A 17,491-nucleotide genomic window follows, 5' to 3' on the forward strand; every position below is an offset into this window, starting at 1 on the left:
GCCCCGGGTCCCCGCGGCTGCCGGGGCCCGCAGGCCGGGACCCCCCTCCCGGTTCATTCCCCGCCGCTTTCCCCCTTTTCCGGGTTCCCCGGCGGCGGCGCTCCCCGGAAGCGGTAATGCCTGCCCGGTGATCCAGGAAGCGGATGAGCCGCTCCCGCCCGCCTTCCCCTCCGGAGCGGCGCTGCGGGGACGCGGGGAAGGGGGTGGGGGGAGGCGGGGGGGGGGGGGGCGGCAGCGGCGGCACCACCCCCGCTCCGGCCCGGCCCGGCCCGTCCCGTCCCAGCCCCCCGGCGGTGTTTCCATGGCGCCGGGCGGGCGGGGGAGCCGGGGCTGACGACCCCGCCCGCTCATGGACCCCGCCGAGGAGGAGGAGGGCAGGGAGAAGCCCCCCGTGATCTACACCATGGAGAACAAGCCCATCGTGACCTGTGAGTGCCGCCGCCGCCGCTGCTCTCGGGGCTGGGGGTCCGGCCGGTGCCCCCGGCGGGCCCGGGGGGAGGCAGGAGCGGCTGGCTGGGTTTGGGGGGCTCCCGCAGCTCCGGGTGGGGACAGGGCGCCTGCAGAAGGGATCCGATGGCGGGGCTTGCCTCGTCGCTGCTTCCCCCCCTCTCTGATGGCGGTGGGGAAACTTGAGGTTGTTTCTGTAGTAAATAATAAACCGAATGCCGTGCTCGGAGGTGTCTAGGGGAAGAGGGTAAAATATGAGAATAAATCGCGAACCCCAAACTTCCTGCCAGCGAGCTTTGTGTGGCTTTGCTGGTGCTAGGAGAAGTTGCGAGGAGGCATCCTCTGCGGCGATCCCACTGATGCCTTCCCCCTGACATTATACTTTAATCTTTAGCTGCTTTGCTTCCATCCCTGGGAGGGTTGAGTTAACCAAAACGGGATCTCCTGCTTCCAGCTGTGAATTAGTTCTTTCAGGTAGCAGAGACAGGCAGGTGGTCCTGATGTAAAACGTGATCCCGCCTGCTCTCCCAGGTCTGGAGGGGGGCACTCAAAGTTCACTTAAAACAAGCACGTGGACTAGGCTGGGGACTAGGCTGGGCCTTAGGAAGCGTTTCTTTAACAGGAGAGGGGTCAAGCACTGGAAGAGGCTCCTTAGGGAGGTGTCTAAGTCTGTCCCGAGTCTGTCAGTGTCTAAGAGATATTTAGACAGTGCCCTTAACATGCTGTAACTTTTGCTCAGCCCTGAAGTGGTCATGTAGTTGGACCAGATGATCCTGGGAGGTTCCTTCCAACTGGAGTAGTCTTTTTTTCTTCTAACTACATCCATAATGTTGTTTGTAAAAAGGTAAAGGGAATGAGATCAGCATAGAGAATTCTGCTTTTTCTTTTTTAACAAAAGGTAGCCAGTGGCTGGTCTTAGTCAGAAGTATCTCTACTGATGATGTAACAAAATACATATTTGCACTTTATCACTAGAACACTGGGCATGCTTTATGTGCCTGTGAAATAGAAACTTGTTTCACAGTTCTGTGTTGTCTTATTATGAAGTAAGCATTTATTGGTGATTAAGGTCTTAGACCTTGCTTAGAAAAAGTATCCAACTGTAACCTTGTGGCTGTATAATTGTGGAACTCTGTGTGTATATTTTGTCCAGACTATTTTATAAATGTGCTTTTTTTCTGTCTTAAACTTTTTTCCTTTTTTTGAATGCAGTTCATAAGCTGAACAGGATCAGTACTGAATCTTCTCTACTCACCTATTTCAAGAATTTTGAAATCTATTTCACTTCAGATTTAAAGTCAGAAAAAATGTGCATATCAGAAACATCTGGAGGATATAGTTTGCTGGTGTTAATATTCAGGCTGTGGGGGCTTGCTTTAGAGATTTTCTGGCTTTATGTGTATTCAGCATTAGAGAGTCTCCATGTGTGTGGGAGGGGGACTTGGTGGTGCAGGTCAGTCTTCCCTGTTCCTGTATGATTTAAGTAACATTTTACTCTGTTGAAATACACAGAGTTTTACCTCAGAGTAAAACCTCGTTTTTTTTTGTTAGTGGGTACTGAAAATAGCTCTGGTCTCTTTGTACAAGGGAATTTTCAAGCTTTCAAACACAAAATTTAACCAGATTTCAATCAAGCCCAGTTTTCTGATATTGAAAATGGTATTAATTTTGTGTGGTGAATGAGCATACATTATGGTTGTGTAATGTTTTGTTCTCATCCCCATCCGGTATGGTAGCAGCAGACTTACAAATGAGATAGGAGGTGAGCATTACTTGTCATTTGTATGCCTCACTCCTGGACTGAGGAAATAATTTCTATTGCCCTGGACAAGCACAACAGTAATGTCTTTAGTGGTGTGGACTGGAGTGGCTTGGTCTGAGACAGCCTAATTCAGGAGTTGAAGTTAAATCATCAAAACTGCTCACAGATTACCTCTCTGGTGAATGTAGTAAGGGTGACTTGCTGGTTTTTAAGCAAAACATTTGATTTCAATGTGGAAATGCATTTTACTGTAACTGCTTTAGCTTCTCTTCTTCTCTGTTCAGAGAAGTGGAGTACTTAGAGACTGTAGTATTTCAAATAAGTGCATTCACCAATAATGGCTTACTTGAAGGGAAGCTCCTCTTAGCATTATATTGCCAGAGATTTACACAGGGGTGAGGCTTGGCCTTCCAGGGAAAGGCTTGACTAGGTGTGGGTTCATTGCAAAACGCATTAAAAGCCATGGTATTAGAAACTGCTCAACAAACACAGTTTATCTTTTGTCTGTGGTTCCAGTTTCAGGCAGTTGGAATTGTCCTGGGGTAAGTGTCCCACCCAGGAGGGGCATGTGGGGGAAAAACAGACCTGTGAGGGGATGGCTGGGTTCTGATTATGTGAAGGAAGAGTGAAGGTTAAATGAGGATGCTTTTCAGAGCAGAAGTATTTCCTTTTGCTGCAAGATTCAGATTAATCTCTGTCAGGCAAACTTCTGCATCATGAAATAACTCCTGTTAACTCTTAGGGTTTGTTCTTAATAAGAGAGAACTGAAGAGGGAGTTTTGTTCCTAGTGAAACTTCTTTTCAACATTGTCCATACCAGAGTTGTTCTGTAAACAAATGTTTTTACCTCCTTGAAATAAATTTGACAGTGCTCTGAAAGGAACGCGTCTTTGGCAGAGAGAGTTATGCTTTCAAATCTATGAGTTAGTCTTTATTGTAACAGTAGTTATTTGCTATATTGGCACAACCCTGAATTCAGCACTCTGTGTACAGGCTTTGGCCTGTGGAAAAAAAATGGCAGGTTCCACATGTCTTGGACATCTGATGCCAGTTGCAAATGCAGCTTTTGTCAGCACTTCTTTCATGTTAGTGCTGTAACTTGATTATTTTGCCCTCAGAAGCTGTGTGTAAGTGAATTAGCCTTGTTTTTATGGTGTTTGCATCACTGGAAACACCTGTAGTTTTAACAGAGATTTTTTAGATTCATAGAATTTGTCATGGCATGACAAATTCTGGAGACCCTTTCTCTAGGCATACAGATTTTCCAAGTGTGGGAAAAGTAGTATATTCACAGAAAGTTGCTGTTCCTTTATGCATTTTCCTTTTTCCCAGTATGGCAGCACCCCTGAGTGCTAAATCACTCTTGTCAGGTGGGACTGAGTGCCATGATGACTCAATTCCAAATTAATTTGAGCCATATTTTTTACACTGTCAGTCTTACTAGATTGCAAAGCCACTGGGGAGTTTCGCTGTCCAGCTGTGGTTCCGCTCTCTCTGGCAGGTTACTTTGTAAACTCTCAACTCATTTGTAGCACTTTATCTGCATTGCTGCCAGACCTGGTAAGCTTGCAAAGTATTTTGAGTCATTTTACAGCTTTCTCCCTGCTGTAGAAGGATTATTTTTAGCATCATTAATTTTTTTTTGGTTTTTTTTTTTTGTAGAGGCAAGTTGAGTTTTTGCATGTAACATCTTGAACTTGAGTAGTTTCTGTAAAATGTTGACTTTACAAAATCTCTAAGCCAGTGCAGCTTGCTTTTCCTAGGAAACCCAAACAATGTTGTTTCCTTCTCAGGAATCCTATTTGAAACTTTGAGAAGGTCTTTGGAGCTTCAGTATAATGTTGTTGCACACATATATCAGCTGAAGAACTCATGTAGGTGATTTGCACTTAAATTATTAGCTCTATCCATATGAAGAGGAGGCTGGAGACTAAAGGCAGTTCTGCAAAATAAAGTAATTATTAGGTTTTTCAGAGCTAGAGCTTTCCTAACAAGCTGTCCTTTTGTAATTATCTTCATGTGGAATATTCCATTATCAGCTCGTAGTATCTGTTTATATTGTCTTCTGTCTGTTTGTGTTGTGTGTTTGCATGTTTGCTCTCACTGTCAATAATCTGTTTTAGCACAATGGACTTCATATATAATCTTTGGCGAGAATGGTGTGCATCATTTTTATCTGGTCCACGTTCAGAATGTGCTGTGATACAGCAACAGAAAAACCATCAGCAAATGCTTTGTAGGCCCGAGAAGAGAAAATGTTTGCAATTATCTACAGTAGGAACAGAAAGATTAATAAAAGCAAAGGGTGGGGAGGGAAAGGGAAGAATTTTGCATCTTTTTGTGGTGAAAAGAAATATTTGCAGTTAAGAATATTGTTCTGGGACTAGAGGAGCTTGATTCAAAAGTTCTTCTGTTACTAGTAGATAGATGTAATAAAAAAACGTGCCAGCAAGAAGCGGGATGTAGCCCAAGTGATTAGAATGATTTGCTGCTAGTGAGACCATTTAACAACTATATCCTATAAATTCATTTCCCCTGTTCTCAACCAGAACTCCTGCCTGCATTGTAAGTCATCACTGTTGTGTAGTTGATACATCATTCTGTGCTTAAATATTTGATTACATTTGTTATGAGAAGAAGTGGCATATACTTGTTAGTTTTAACCTGTTTTACAGATTCAGAAGCACAGCAGTGGAGATTTGCTTAAAGGATTTTCTTCTAGTGAATCAGCTGTGGTTTTTATGTAGCAATTTAGCTGTATTGTGTTTTGAACATTGAGTTAGGAGAGAGGGGGACCTTCAAAAGATGTAAATATAAAAACCTCACCAAAACTTCAGGTAGATCCACTTCTTACAGACTAGTGATTTAAGGAAAAAGATTCATAGTAGAACTTTTTACTAGTGGAAGAGTAATTGGGGTCAGAAAGGTTAGCTGTGAGTGACACTTGGAGATAAAACCCAAAAAAAATTACACCGAAGTGTAGTCTTGGCTCTGTATTCTTTTAAAGGTATTCAAAGCCTTTTATCTCAGTTGACTGGGCTTGTCATTGGTATCAAAGGAAAATATTTGTCTTCTTTAGTCATCTGACCTCAGGAGTTTTTGTTTTAAACTGCCTGTGTAGTTAGTGGGTTAGGATAATTTTCTCTAGAGGAAAAAAAAATTCACTGTGGTATATTTAGATACTATAGTGTCAAAGCCTCTCTAAGCATCTAAGAAGTATAGAAACTGTTAGGAAAAATATATTATTGGGGATTTTGATGGTTTTAGGCTGGCATGAACCTAAAAAATGTCAATATTTTATGGTTCATTGGTATTAGACAGCTGCTACAAAGAGTGCGTGTTCCCCTTGGAAGTCCTGGTTAGGTGGTCGTTCTGGTTTTCACTGTTCCTGTACAAATTTAGAGTAGAACCAGTGTCCTAGATAGGGAAAGAGGGAAGAGAAGAAGGCTGCACTGATTTGATCTACCAAAATGTCAGGAAGAAAGACAAGGAGGAAAGAATCACAGAATTGTTTGGATTGGAAAAGACTTTCAAGATCGTCCTGTTCCAAACACCTGCCATGAGCAGGGACACCTTCCACTCACTCTCCCAGGTTGCTCCAAGCCCCATCCAGCCTGACCTTGAACACTTCCAGGGATGGGGCAGCCACAGCTTCTCTGGGCACCCCATGCCAGGGCTTGCCCACCCTCACATGGAAGAATTTTGTCCTGATGTCTAAATGTGCCCTCTTTCAGCTTCACGCCATTGCTCCTTGCTCTGTCACTCCAGGCCCATGTACCAAGTCCCTCACCAGCTCTCTTGGTGGCCCTTTAGGCACTGCGAGGGGCTCTAAAGTCTCTTCTCCAGGCTGAACAAGCCCCTCTCTCAGCCTCTCTCCATAGCAGAGGTGCCCCAGCACTCTGAGCATCTTTGTGTCCCTCTTCTGGTCCACTCCAACTGGTTTATGTCGCTCTCATGTTGGGGACCCCAGGGCTGGAGGCAGCTCTGCAGGTGGGCACCTGAGTGGGGCAGAGGGGCGGAATCCCCCCCTCCCCTCCTCCCCACAGTGCTTTGGATGCAGCCCAGGACACCTTTGGCTCTCTGAGCTGTCAGTGCACATGGCCTGGCCATGTTGAGCTCCTCCTCAACCAACACCCCCAATTCCTTCTCCTCAGGGCTGCTCTCTGTCCATTCTTCACCCAGAGCAAATCTATTCTCCGCCCACAGCACGTGAAGTGTTTAGATAAGTGCCAAAGGCCCTACCCTTTGAACTTTGTCATGTAGAAAGAAAGGAAACAGGTGCTTTGTTCTTCTCTTTCTCCTGGGATATTTCTTTTTACTGTATATCACTTGAACATTACTGCTTTCAAGTGTTGTGTTATCCCTTCATGTGCAGAAGCACCCTGTACTTGGTGGGGTGTCACTGAAAGAGTCACTGTGTTCTTTCTGTATTTGTGGGGTGTCTGCTGACATCCAGGTGGGGAGAAGATTAATTCAGACATACATGGTTTAAAAGCTGAGGTAGGTGTTCCAGGAGGTTATCAGAGTCTAATGTTACTCTCTGGTTATCTCTGTAATGTATTTTGGTCTTATTTGCCTGTAGGTTATGAAAGATGAAAACCCTTCTCTAGAAGGCTTCTTGGTTTTAATTATGATAGGATTCCAGAATTACTTTTCCTTCCCATATATGCACATCCTTCCTTGTCCCTTTCAGTTGTGTCTGATAATCATTTACACTCTGGCCCCATTACTGACAGCCATAGAATAGTTTGGCTTGGGTCTTAGTGTTGAGACCAATCCACTGAAATGAATTATGAATTTGCTGTGATACGGTTGAGTCATCATATTTAAATTTTTTTTTCTTTTTCTTTTTCCAAAACACCTCAAACAAAACAATCTCCTCACAAAAAGTGACAAGAAGTCCTACAACAAAATCTTTGAAGCAATTCTCGGACTTTTGTGCAGACTTTTTGGGTTTGCTCTAAGTTTGAATTCTAGAGTTACTTGGGGTTTTGGAATGTTTCATTCTATATTCATAGAATTCATTCAGAAACAAGCAAAAATTCCTGTACTGGTGTTGTTTGCATTTTCTCCTTTATTTTTTCTTTATTTTCCATCTTTTTTTTTTATATTTTGGAAAGTGTATCATAGATACACCGACTACTGAAGCATCAGAGGCATATATATGGAGAAGAAAATGAGACTTGTGCCATGCTTGAAGTCTGTTGAGCCACAGGAATCTTGTTCAACACCACGCCAGAAACAGTGATCTTTTGGGACTTTCTGTTCTGTTATTTGTGCAGGTCTTGTCTCTGTGCTGTGAGGTGCTCCCCTCCCTCCCTGCAGCCCAGTAGCACCCAGTTCACAATTTATCGTGCATCTGACAGCCCTAACAATTCCTTGCTATACTTACTGGTATCAGTGCTGGTCCCGTGTCAGTGCTGTGCTGGTGTTGCCTGCTGATAATTTCATTTTAGTGTTCTTGGCTTGATCAGCTCAAACATGCTGATTACAGTAGATACAGGGTCCAGTTGAGCAGAACATGAAATGTTGCAGCCCTTTGGGTGTTGGAAATATGTGGTAGCAGCTTTGGTCTGTGTTCAAAGACAGCCAATGTATTTCACATTGAAGGTCTGTTCTCACTTTTCTTCTAATCCTAGAGGGCTGTGTTGCCTTGATCATAAAACACATTCTTCTGTGTATTTGATATGCCCTCAAAACCAATGCAGGAGGAAAAGCTGACTGGTTTTAAAATGAATATACCTGTTTTAAGCTGATGATGTGATGTGTCTGTGAATAGCAGGGTGCTTACACATTATCCTTTAATTCCTCTGTATTCAGTAGTAGTCCTTTTTACTTAAGATGTTGAATTCTGGCATATTTTTGTGGCATACATTGAATTTTTTGGTGCAGTGTAGAAAAATTACTTTGCAATACTCCAGAGATAAAATATGTGGCTTGTTCTTTCCAGCAGATTTGGAGCTCACAGACTCTCATTTTGATGTGGTCATCGTGCTGCTGCTAAGTCACTAAGCCATGTTTCACTCTCTGTGGGCAGTAATGAGTTGCAAATCAATAAACTGTTCTCAGCTTGGCTCACAGAGGTGTAACTTGGTATAAAACAGCATTAACACTGTGAATAACACTTGTTTCAGTATTCATTCAGGGCATTTGTTTGTGGTCTTAAATAGCATCTGGTATGGTACACTTAATTCAGATGGCATGAAGGTGAAGGATCAGGCATAAGGTACTTTTCTTGAGAAACAGGGCTAAAGTACTAATTATTTTTGTTTTGTTTTTTAACTATTTTATGAAATTAGCATTGTTGAATAATAGCTAATGTGGTTCTTGCACTTAATCAGCCTTTTAAACTTTAATTTTTTAATGTACTTTATTGTGTGGTGATAGAATTCTGCTAGTGCTGGTAATCAAAATGCTATATGGGAGAATAATAATATATATATAAGAAAATTGGGGAGAGTGGACTGGAAAAGGATTTTTAAGATGAGCTAAAGAATGCTAAAGGAAGGTGGAGGCAATGCCTGGCTTTGTGCCTGGATGTGAGATTGGGGGGTGGGACGGAGAAGAAAGGATATTAGGTACTTCTGCAGCTTCTAGTTCCACAGGAAAGTGAGATGATCTTCCTGTTCTGGTGTGCAGAATGATTGTGAAAAGGAAAACCACCAGGAAATAGCAGAATTGCCTATAAAGCTGTTAAAATCTTAATTAATGTGTTGTCCTCATCATATCTTCCCTGAACCTAAGTGAGTGTAAGAATTAATGTTGAAATGTTACTGGTAATACCTTTTTTTTCATGTGGTAAATACTACATTTTGTTCTGACTTGTATATAAGTAGCTCCTGCAGTGGTGTTTTATTTAATGTGGTTGTTTGGGACCTGCACTGTGTTAACAGACCTCATGTTTTGAAGAGCAGCATGGTAGTCAGGGAGGTGTTTGGTACTAACAACAGCCCCAGATAATGAGAGAGGAATCATATCCAGTAAAACATAGAACATGTGCTAAACCAAAGTTTCTCAGTGTAGATCCTGCTACAGGATGATGGGAACCACTCTCTACCCAGTCTTTGGTTTGAGAAATCTAAATTCTGGAATATTTTTAAATATACTTTTTTTTTTAATATAACAGTGACTCCAGCTAAGGAGCTGTTTGTTTTGTTTTTGGAGTTGGACCAGCTTTATGATACTCTCTTTGGGATATGGATTATGTAGCTCTGTGTAAAATCACAGTAAGAAGTTTGCAACAGTGTCTGCTTAAAAGTGTTGTATTAAGTCTTGAGACCTTAAAAACTCTAGTTCAGTGCTGGACTCCAGTCTCCACATAGCAGACAAAATTAAATATTCTTAGTAACAGCAGACCATTAGTAGAATAGCATATTAATACACATTCTATAATTTGCACATGCTAATATATGAATGCCTTTCATTTTCAGGTGCTGGAGATCAGAATTTATTTACTTCCTTGTATCCTACACTTTCTCAGCAGCTTCCTAGAGAACCCATGGAATGGAGGAGGTAAACTTTCATTTTATTCTGTGATTCTGTTTCAGTGTCTGGTTTTGACCTGGGTAAATGTGTATTTGTTGTGTTCTGAGGAGCTCTTACCATAAATTGAGTTGAACAGAGCAACTGACTCGAAGAAATTGGAGAAATTAGATAATCAAAGTGAATGTTGTGCACTTCAGGGTGATCTTTTCAACCCTTCAACTTTGCCTAAAGAAAAATGATAGTAATGCTGTGTTTCTCTTCCTGATTTTGTGGTTTGTGGGTTTGTCTTGGTGTGCTTTCATGTGCTTTGGCTGCTGTGTTGTGAAAGTGGTATGCTTTCTTCTTAATGAGAGTAGAGGTAGAACTCACATGGAATTAGATGTATTTCCCTTCAGAAATACATTTAATGTATTTGAATGTTTTGTGATTGGAAAAAAATTTTGGGGAATTCTTTTATTTGGTGTTTTCTACTTGTCCGAGAGATACAGAAATTTTTTTACTGAAAGAAAGCTGAAGAGCTTCTAGCTTCTGTACTTTAAAAAAGAGCTTTTATCTCATTTCAAGCAATACCAAATTTTAGTTGACTTTACACCAGCTGCAGTGAGTGTAGTTTGTGGGTTTCCAGTGCCAGAGTATTTCAGTTTATTTCTCTTCCCCACAACACGTGTTCATTTTTCTATTCTGTCCACTAATTTCAGTGTTTAAACTCTGTAGGTCTTACGGCCGTGCTCCGAAGATGATTCACCTGGAATCCAACTTTGTTCAGTTTAAAGAGGAGCTACTACCCAAAGAGGGGAATAAAGCCCTTTTGACTTTTCCCTTCCTTCATATTTATTGGACAGAATGTTGTGTAAGTACTCGGAAAAACTCAAATTTAAAAATTAAATTGTTCACAAAAGCCTGAAAAGCAAATGAAAATAACAGGCAGCACAAGAAGAAAGTCAAAACAATTAAGTCTGGTTGCATAAGCATGCATACCTGATATATTGCTGGAAACAAAACTTAGCTTGAGCACTTCTTGCCATAAGCAGTATCTGTTTGTAATGTTACTTGACACTAAGAGGACAGGCATTTGAATAACCTGTTTTCAGTACTTGTCACAAAACCCCCCAGGATCTTACAGTGATGCTGCAGTGGCACAGTGCACTTTCTTTGTAACACAGAAATGTGGCCAGGGTAGTTCAGTTATGATCTGTTGGTGCATTGGAATCTAAAGATACCCTTTTTTTTCTTTAGTTCCATCTTGTGTGTCTGTCAGGTACTGGTGGATGTCAGCAATTTAACTGGGCAAGATTTGGAATGTCTTAATCCTGTTTATCTCCAGTTCACTGCCTTTTGGTTTGCCTCTGTTGTGAATTAATTATCTACTTGAAGGACATGGGTGACATCTGATCTGTGACCAGTCAAAAAGAATCCAGAACAGCCTTAAGAATTATCTGTATATATCTGTGTAACACCAACCCAGAAGCAAAATAATTCTAAACAATGCTTCTGCTTTTTTAAAAAAAATATTTTTATAAAAAAGCTTTTAAACAGGTTGAGATTTGAGCAGTGCAGAAGGTGGAAATATCACGCTTCTGTTACTATGTGAGAATAAAACAGTTCAGCTTTGTAATTTCAAACATGTTTTTATTGCAAAGCTCCAGAAGGTGTAAAATAAAGAGCTTAAATGATGTTTAAAAATCTTAATTTCAGTCATCTAAAGAGTGATAATGTACCAAATACTACATTTAGTATTAACTAAAATACTGGAAATGAATTAAATTAAAAGGCTAGAGTTTTACTATGCTTTACCTTATTTGATTTTTTTCAGTAAGTGGACTGTCGCTAATTCCATTTGATATGTCTTTCTGTTTGCTTTCTTTTGGAACAAAACTTGCCTTTTGAAATTGTTCAGAATGTCTGTTTGATTTGATGATTCACCACTTCTCATCCCAGGACACGGAAGTGTACAAAACCACAGTCAAGGATGACATCACCAAGTGGCAGAACGTTCTCAAAGCTCACGGCTCAGTGGACTGGCTGATTGTGGTGGTTGAGAGTGATGCCAAGAAAAAGAACAAAACCAATATCCTTCCCCGAACTTCTATAGTAGATAAAATAAGGAATGACTTCTGTAACAAGCAAAGTGACAGGTGAGCATTCTTGGGCTAGCAAACATTTTCATCTTTTGACCAGTGTGCTGATTTATACACTCAGCTTCATGTGCGAGCCATTCCTTGCTCGTTTCAAGACTTCCCTTGATGTCCAGTATTTACACTGGTGGCTCTGTAAGATTTGTGCTTTGAAGGAGGCTGGCACCAAGAATAAAGGGAGAAATTGTATTTTCAGTTTTCCTGGGTTTGTGGCAGCTTTGAAATGTGTGGTATCTCCTCCTGGCGTAGAGAGGTTTAGGCAGAACAGTGTGATGTTAATCAGCTTTTAGACCTTCAGGGTTTTTTGTTTGCTTAGGTGCTTGCAAAAGTCTTACCAGAGTTTCAGGTGGTGGGAGTGAGGTGAGTAGGGAATATGAAGCCCATAGGGCTTATTTTTTGCCATTTTACTTTCTGCTGTTCACTTAATCACCTTTCCACTCTGAGATAATTGACATAAGGCCAGTTTATTCAGGTGTTTTTATTCTAAGGAAATAGTAATGAATGTATAAAACTGCTCTTGCGTTCATTAAAGCCAACAAAATAGGATTTTCTAACCAGAAATAGTGTTTTACTTGGATGAGAGATTTTCCTGTCTTTAGATATATCATTAGTTTTTTGGATGTTAATAAATTGTGGTAGAAAAACTGAGGAAGGAAGATGCTCTGAAAAAATTGATCTGTAAATAATGGGATCTGTTTATTTTCTGAGAAAAGCAGAGGAAGTTTTAGCACATAGGATATGTAAAACCAGATTGAGATATTTCAAGAATCTATTATGGACGATTATTTCAAGTGAGTTAGGAAAGGCTGACTATATGTGAACTAATAGATCCTGATTTGTATTTTGTATAATCTTTACCAGGAGTAGCTATATTTGCTGCTCTGCTGATTTGTATTGCCAGGCAGACTTTTCTTTTCTAGGTTAGCTACAGCTTTACTTATATTTAAATAGTTAGAATAATGTATCCATTATTTGCTAAAAAAAAGGAAAAGCTTTAGCGTACTCAATCTGGGTAAAACACTTAACTCTTCTCATAAACTATATCACATGACAAAGTTTTTTAAAAGCTACCAAGCCCCAACCAAAAAAAAAAACAAACCCAACAAACCCAAAACCCCAACATAGCTGCCTCCAAACAAACAAACAAACTTGTTTTTTTTTCCTCTGATTAATGTGGATTGAAAAACTAAATATTGTTCATTCTGAATTTGTCAGGAATGCACAGTATTCAGCTGGGCATTTATATGTGAATTATGTGTTTGCCTCCTCAAATAGAATTTTATCCATCTCTTTACAGATGTGTGGTACTTTCTGACCCTTTGAAAGACTCTTCCCGTTCTCAGGAATCTTGGAATGCCTTCCTGACCAAACTCAGGACATTGCTTCTCATGTCCTTTACCAAAAACTTAGGCAAGTTTGAAGATGACATGAGAACTCTGAGAGAGAAAAGGACTGAGCCAGGGTGGAGCTTCTGCGAGTATTTCATGGTCCAGGTAAGAGTCTCTTGAAATTGAAGAAAATACTTGAGTCCTAGTTTTAAAAATGGTGCTTTTTTGTTGTGGTTGGATTTCTGGTCCTTTTAATGCTCTGATCATTCTTTGAGGGCTGTGGCAGGAATTATGGAGGCTGGTTTAAAAGCAGTGTTTTTGGATCCTGTTTGCAGCAGGTTTGAGTTACCTTTTAATGCACTAATACAGTTATCTGCTGTTAAAAAAGCAGAATTTCTTCAGGCTTGTCAAAATTTTATGAACCTCAATTGAAGCAAACGAATTGCATCTAAAAAGTGTTTTAGTAGTTGATCTTGAATTTGGGGTAAATGTCCCATTACTGTGCATACACACTCAAACTCACAACTGGTATTTAATATGAATGCTGCTGTTTTCTTTGTTCAGATTGTATCAGTATTTATGGAGGTGATGTTTAGAAAAGTGTCTATTTTGAAGTAATCCATATAGAGAGTGCCATGAATTCTATTTTTATGTAGTTATAAATGCAGTTTTGTTTTAGCTGGTTTAGAGAAAAGAAAGAACTTCTTGTTTGATAAAATTAAAGATCTTGATTCCTTTGGAATTTTCTGGTTCCTGTACAATGCTGATCTCTACTCCACTGCATCCTCCTGTCTCCTTTGACTACATGTGCTATCTTTTGCATAGGATATATCTTCCTTTGAGGCCTTTTCTACTTAGCAGTTTGGCTTTGTATACAAAAAAAAAACCTTTTATGATGCACTGCAGTTGATGCCTTCCTGGTGTAGACTGAGAGGAAATAATCAGTACTATTATGGGAGATGTGTTCAGCATTTATTCATTCATTTATTTAAATTCAAACTTTTAATAGATCTATGAGCAATATCTTGTAGTGAATCAGGATCTGGATACACATCAGAATTTACTGGCAGAGCTGTATGATTTAATCTTCTTTTGTGGACCTCCCTGTGTTGGGAAGAAATCTGCTCCAATGGCAGGTTTTTCTTATATGTCTGAAATGAAAATTAGAAAAAGTAGTTCCTGGAGCTCTGTGGATGGATGAGGACAGGCTGTAATATCAGACATGAATAATGTCAATAACATGTTCCCTGTATTGTTTGTGTGCCAAAAGGAAGAGCTGGCCTTTGTCTTTGAGATGCTGCAGCAGTTTGAGGATGCCCTGGTGCAGTATGATGAGCTGGATGCCTTGTTCTCTCAGTACGTCGTCAACTTTGGGGCCGGTGGTAAGTGTCTGAAAATGTGAAATAAATGTTGAGTGCAGGAATTCCTTCACTGTGCTGAGCAGCCCTGTGCTTTGGGCAGTCCCAGGGAGGCTGCACCAGGCAGTTTGTGCTCTTGTTTTATGCTGTGTGCAAACCCAAATGTCCATCAGTTACAGACTTACCAAAATTTTGTTTCTTGTCTGTGAGGCTTAGAAGCAATTTTTAATGAAAACCTGTGTTTTGCTCTAATGGAATGATTGTTACAACCAGAGCCCTGAACTATGAAATGACACAAGTATTGATCTGGCTGAGATACAGCTGCTGTTTTTACAGCTCACTGCTAGGTTTTTCAGTAAAGAGCTTCCTGGAAAAGTGCATTCAGTGTTGCCTCAAATTACACAAGATGTTTGGTAATCACTGCAAAACCTAATAGAAATAGGTGCTTAATCTGCACTACAGAAGATTTAACTTCATTTTTGAGAAAAATTACTGTGCAAGAAGTATCAAATAGCTTTAAACTGTTTTAATGAGCTAAAGCACATGCTGTTATATAACAGCTTTAATCAGATGTGTTTTATGAATCTGGTGAAAATATAGTGCAGGAGTAATTGCAGTGAAATAGATTTGTGCTGACTGAACCTAACGCAAGACCTAGAAGTGGGGGCACATCCATCCATGATGTCTGAGTGAGAAATATTTAAACAGATAAAGCTTGTTTGTTTTGAACTTCAGGTAGGCTTAATTGCTAATAAATAAATTAGAAACTGGTTGCCACTATACTGATAACAGACATACAGTGAAGACAAAAAAAGCCTGTGGGAATTGAATGTGAAATTGAGTTATCTTACCTCACTGTGGAAGTTCTGGTGGTTTTTTGGTTTGCCTTTTGAAGCTAAGACATTAATTCATTTATCCACGTGATAAACTTGGGAAGGACTAAGGCAGCTCACAGCCTCTGGAGGGAGGATGAAGAGGCTTTCCTAGAAAGCAGTGGTTGATTCTTGGATATTAACTTTGTTTACTCAGATGGTGCAAACTGGCTGACGTTTTTTTGCCAGCCAGTGAGGAGCTGGAATGGTTTAATCCTGCGGAAGCCGATAGACATGGAGAAGAGAGAGCTGATTCAGAACCAGGAGGCAACGCTGCTGGACCTGCGCAGTTACCTGTTCTCCCGGCAGTGCACCTTGTTAATCTTCCTGCAGAGGCCATGGGAGGTTTCCCAGAGAGCACTGGAGCTTCTTCACAACTGTGTGCAGGAACTCAAGCTGTTGGAAGTGAGTCGGTGTCATCTGTTCCATTATGTGAATTATTTCATCCAGTGATGATCTGTGACATTCACATTCTCTGAAAAAATCCCTTCACCCAGGATTTTTCTCCTGGGAAGCTGAGAAGCCTCAGAGAAAAGGAAAAAAATTCTTATCTCGTTTGCTTCTCCTCTGTTCTGCTCCTTTGGAATGTGTTTGGAGATTGTTCACCCACAGGTGATTGTTTCATTGGATTCTGCTGTGAGTTGTTTTGACTCTTTGGCAAATCAGGGCCAAGCTGTGTCAAGACTCTGGAAAGAGTCACAAGTTTTCATTATTCTCTTTTTAGCATTCAGTAAGTATCCTGTCTGTATTCTTTAGTGTAGTTAGTATAGTTTTCTTAAATATAATATTGCATAATAAAGTAATAAATTAGCCTTCTGAGAACATGGAGTCAGATGCATCATTCCTGCCTTTGTCAGGGCAATGCTCAGCAAATACAATAATGACTCATGAGATCTCTCAAGTTTAGCTGTCGGTGACCAGCATTCAGTAAGTGCTGGCTAGGAGTTATCAACAAGATGCTGTAATAACAATTGTGCTGCAGTTGATTGTGTCATAATGAGGATGTCTTTGGCAAGAAATTTAGAGACATCACATCTGGGAACCAAATCTGTTTAGTTAAAGTGCTTTAGTCTTCACCTGGAAAGTTATTCTCTAAGCTGGTAGTCATTTGCCTGCTTCTTTCATGGATTTATTACCAATCTGTTGAACTGTAGCTCCCATAATTTAAATCTATAGCGGTGTTGTATTGAGGGAAATAAGGCAGGGTGGTTATTATGCTGTTATGCAGGCTAATCCTCTGTAACAAAAAGAAGAGATTATTTCTGAATATCACCTGGTGGCTTACCCATGTCCTCATCCCATGGGTGCTCTGTTAGTTTTATCTGTGCCATTAAAACAGCAGCTGCTAACTTTTGCCTGTCTGACATTGTGGTAGTAAGTTCCATCTGTTCATCTGCATTTAAAAACTGCAAATCTGCTTCAGATGCTTTGCTGACACCTTCATGTGTTCTTAAACTAATGTGTAATTCCCACAGATAGTATTATTTGTGTGTGCATTTGTGTGGGTTTTTTTTTTTTAATTTCCAAAGTGCAGCCTTCTAGATCTCTGAAGGCACTTCCTACAGTTCCCCTTTTGCTGCACCCCAGGTCTGTCCTGTGCCCCCAGTGTTTGGAGTTTTCCTCTGCACTCTCTTATTTCTGCTGTTCCTGTCTGGCTGTGGTGATCCAAACTGAATGCAGTGTTCTGACTGTGAGACAGTGGCCCTTAACTGTACACAGCTTGTACTTATCCCTGTTGTGATCCTTTTTCTTAATGCAGGAAAACCTCTTAACGTGGCTTGACACCACTGACACACAGCAGAAATCTGAGCTACTCTCTTCTTAGGATCTCTACATTCCTGAAAATTCTTTCAGAATTCAGATCTTTATTATTTCTTCAAGTTCATTGTGCTCATACTTTGGACTTTCCTATCCTATTAGTCTCTTAGTTTATTATGAGTTTTAGGACTTTTATAGTCTTTATAAAAGGAACATTTTTGCACGGGTTATGAACAGGATTTTGAAACACCATTATTGTCTCTACATTCCATGTCTTTAGTTATGCTCATCTTTCTCTTATTCTTGAAAATATTTTAGTATCAGACTCTCTTGTCTTTCTCTCTTT

General features: G+C 40.5%; 1 protein-coding gene across 1 annotated transcript in view; it reads left to right on the forward strand.

The window, feature by feature from the left end:
* Nucleotides 1–224: 224 nt before the first annotated feature.
* TRAPPC10 (trafficking protein particle complex 10) overlaps nucleotides 225–17,491 on the forward strand; it is a 37,885-nt gene continuing 20,618 nt past the window's right edge. The window contains exons 1-7 of the mRNA XM_038150225.1: nucleotides 225–428; nucleotides 9,640–9,721; nucleotides 10,409–10,544; nucleotides 11,633–11,829; nucleotides 13,127–13,322; nucleotides 14,428–14,539; nucleotides 15,545–15,792. Of these exons, the coding sequence (XP_038006153.1) occupies nucleotides 350–428; nucleotides 9,640–9,721; nucleotides 10,409–10,544; nucleotides 11,633–11,829; nucleotides 13,127–13,322; nucleotides 14,428–14,539; nucleotides 15,545–15,792 (1,050 nt within the window). The 5' untranslated portion in view covers nucleotides 225–349. The remainder of the gene's footprint in view (nucleotides 429–9,639; nucleotides 9,722–10,408; nucleotides 10,545–11,632; nucleotides 11,830–13,126; nucleotides 13,323–14,427; nucleotides 14,540–15,544; nucleotides 15,793–17,491) is intronic.

The sequence above is a fragment of the Motacilla alba genome, chromosome 1 (assembly GCF_015832195.1).
Source record: "Motacilla alba alba isolate MOTALB_02 chromosome 1, Motacilla_alba_V1.0_pri, whole genome shotgun sequence".
Taxonomy (NCBI): domain Eukaryota; kingdom Metazoa; phylum Chordata; class Aves; order Passeriformes; family Motacillidae; genus Motacilla; species Motacilla alba.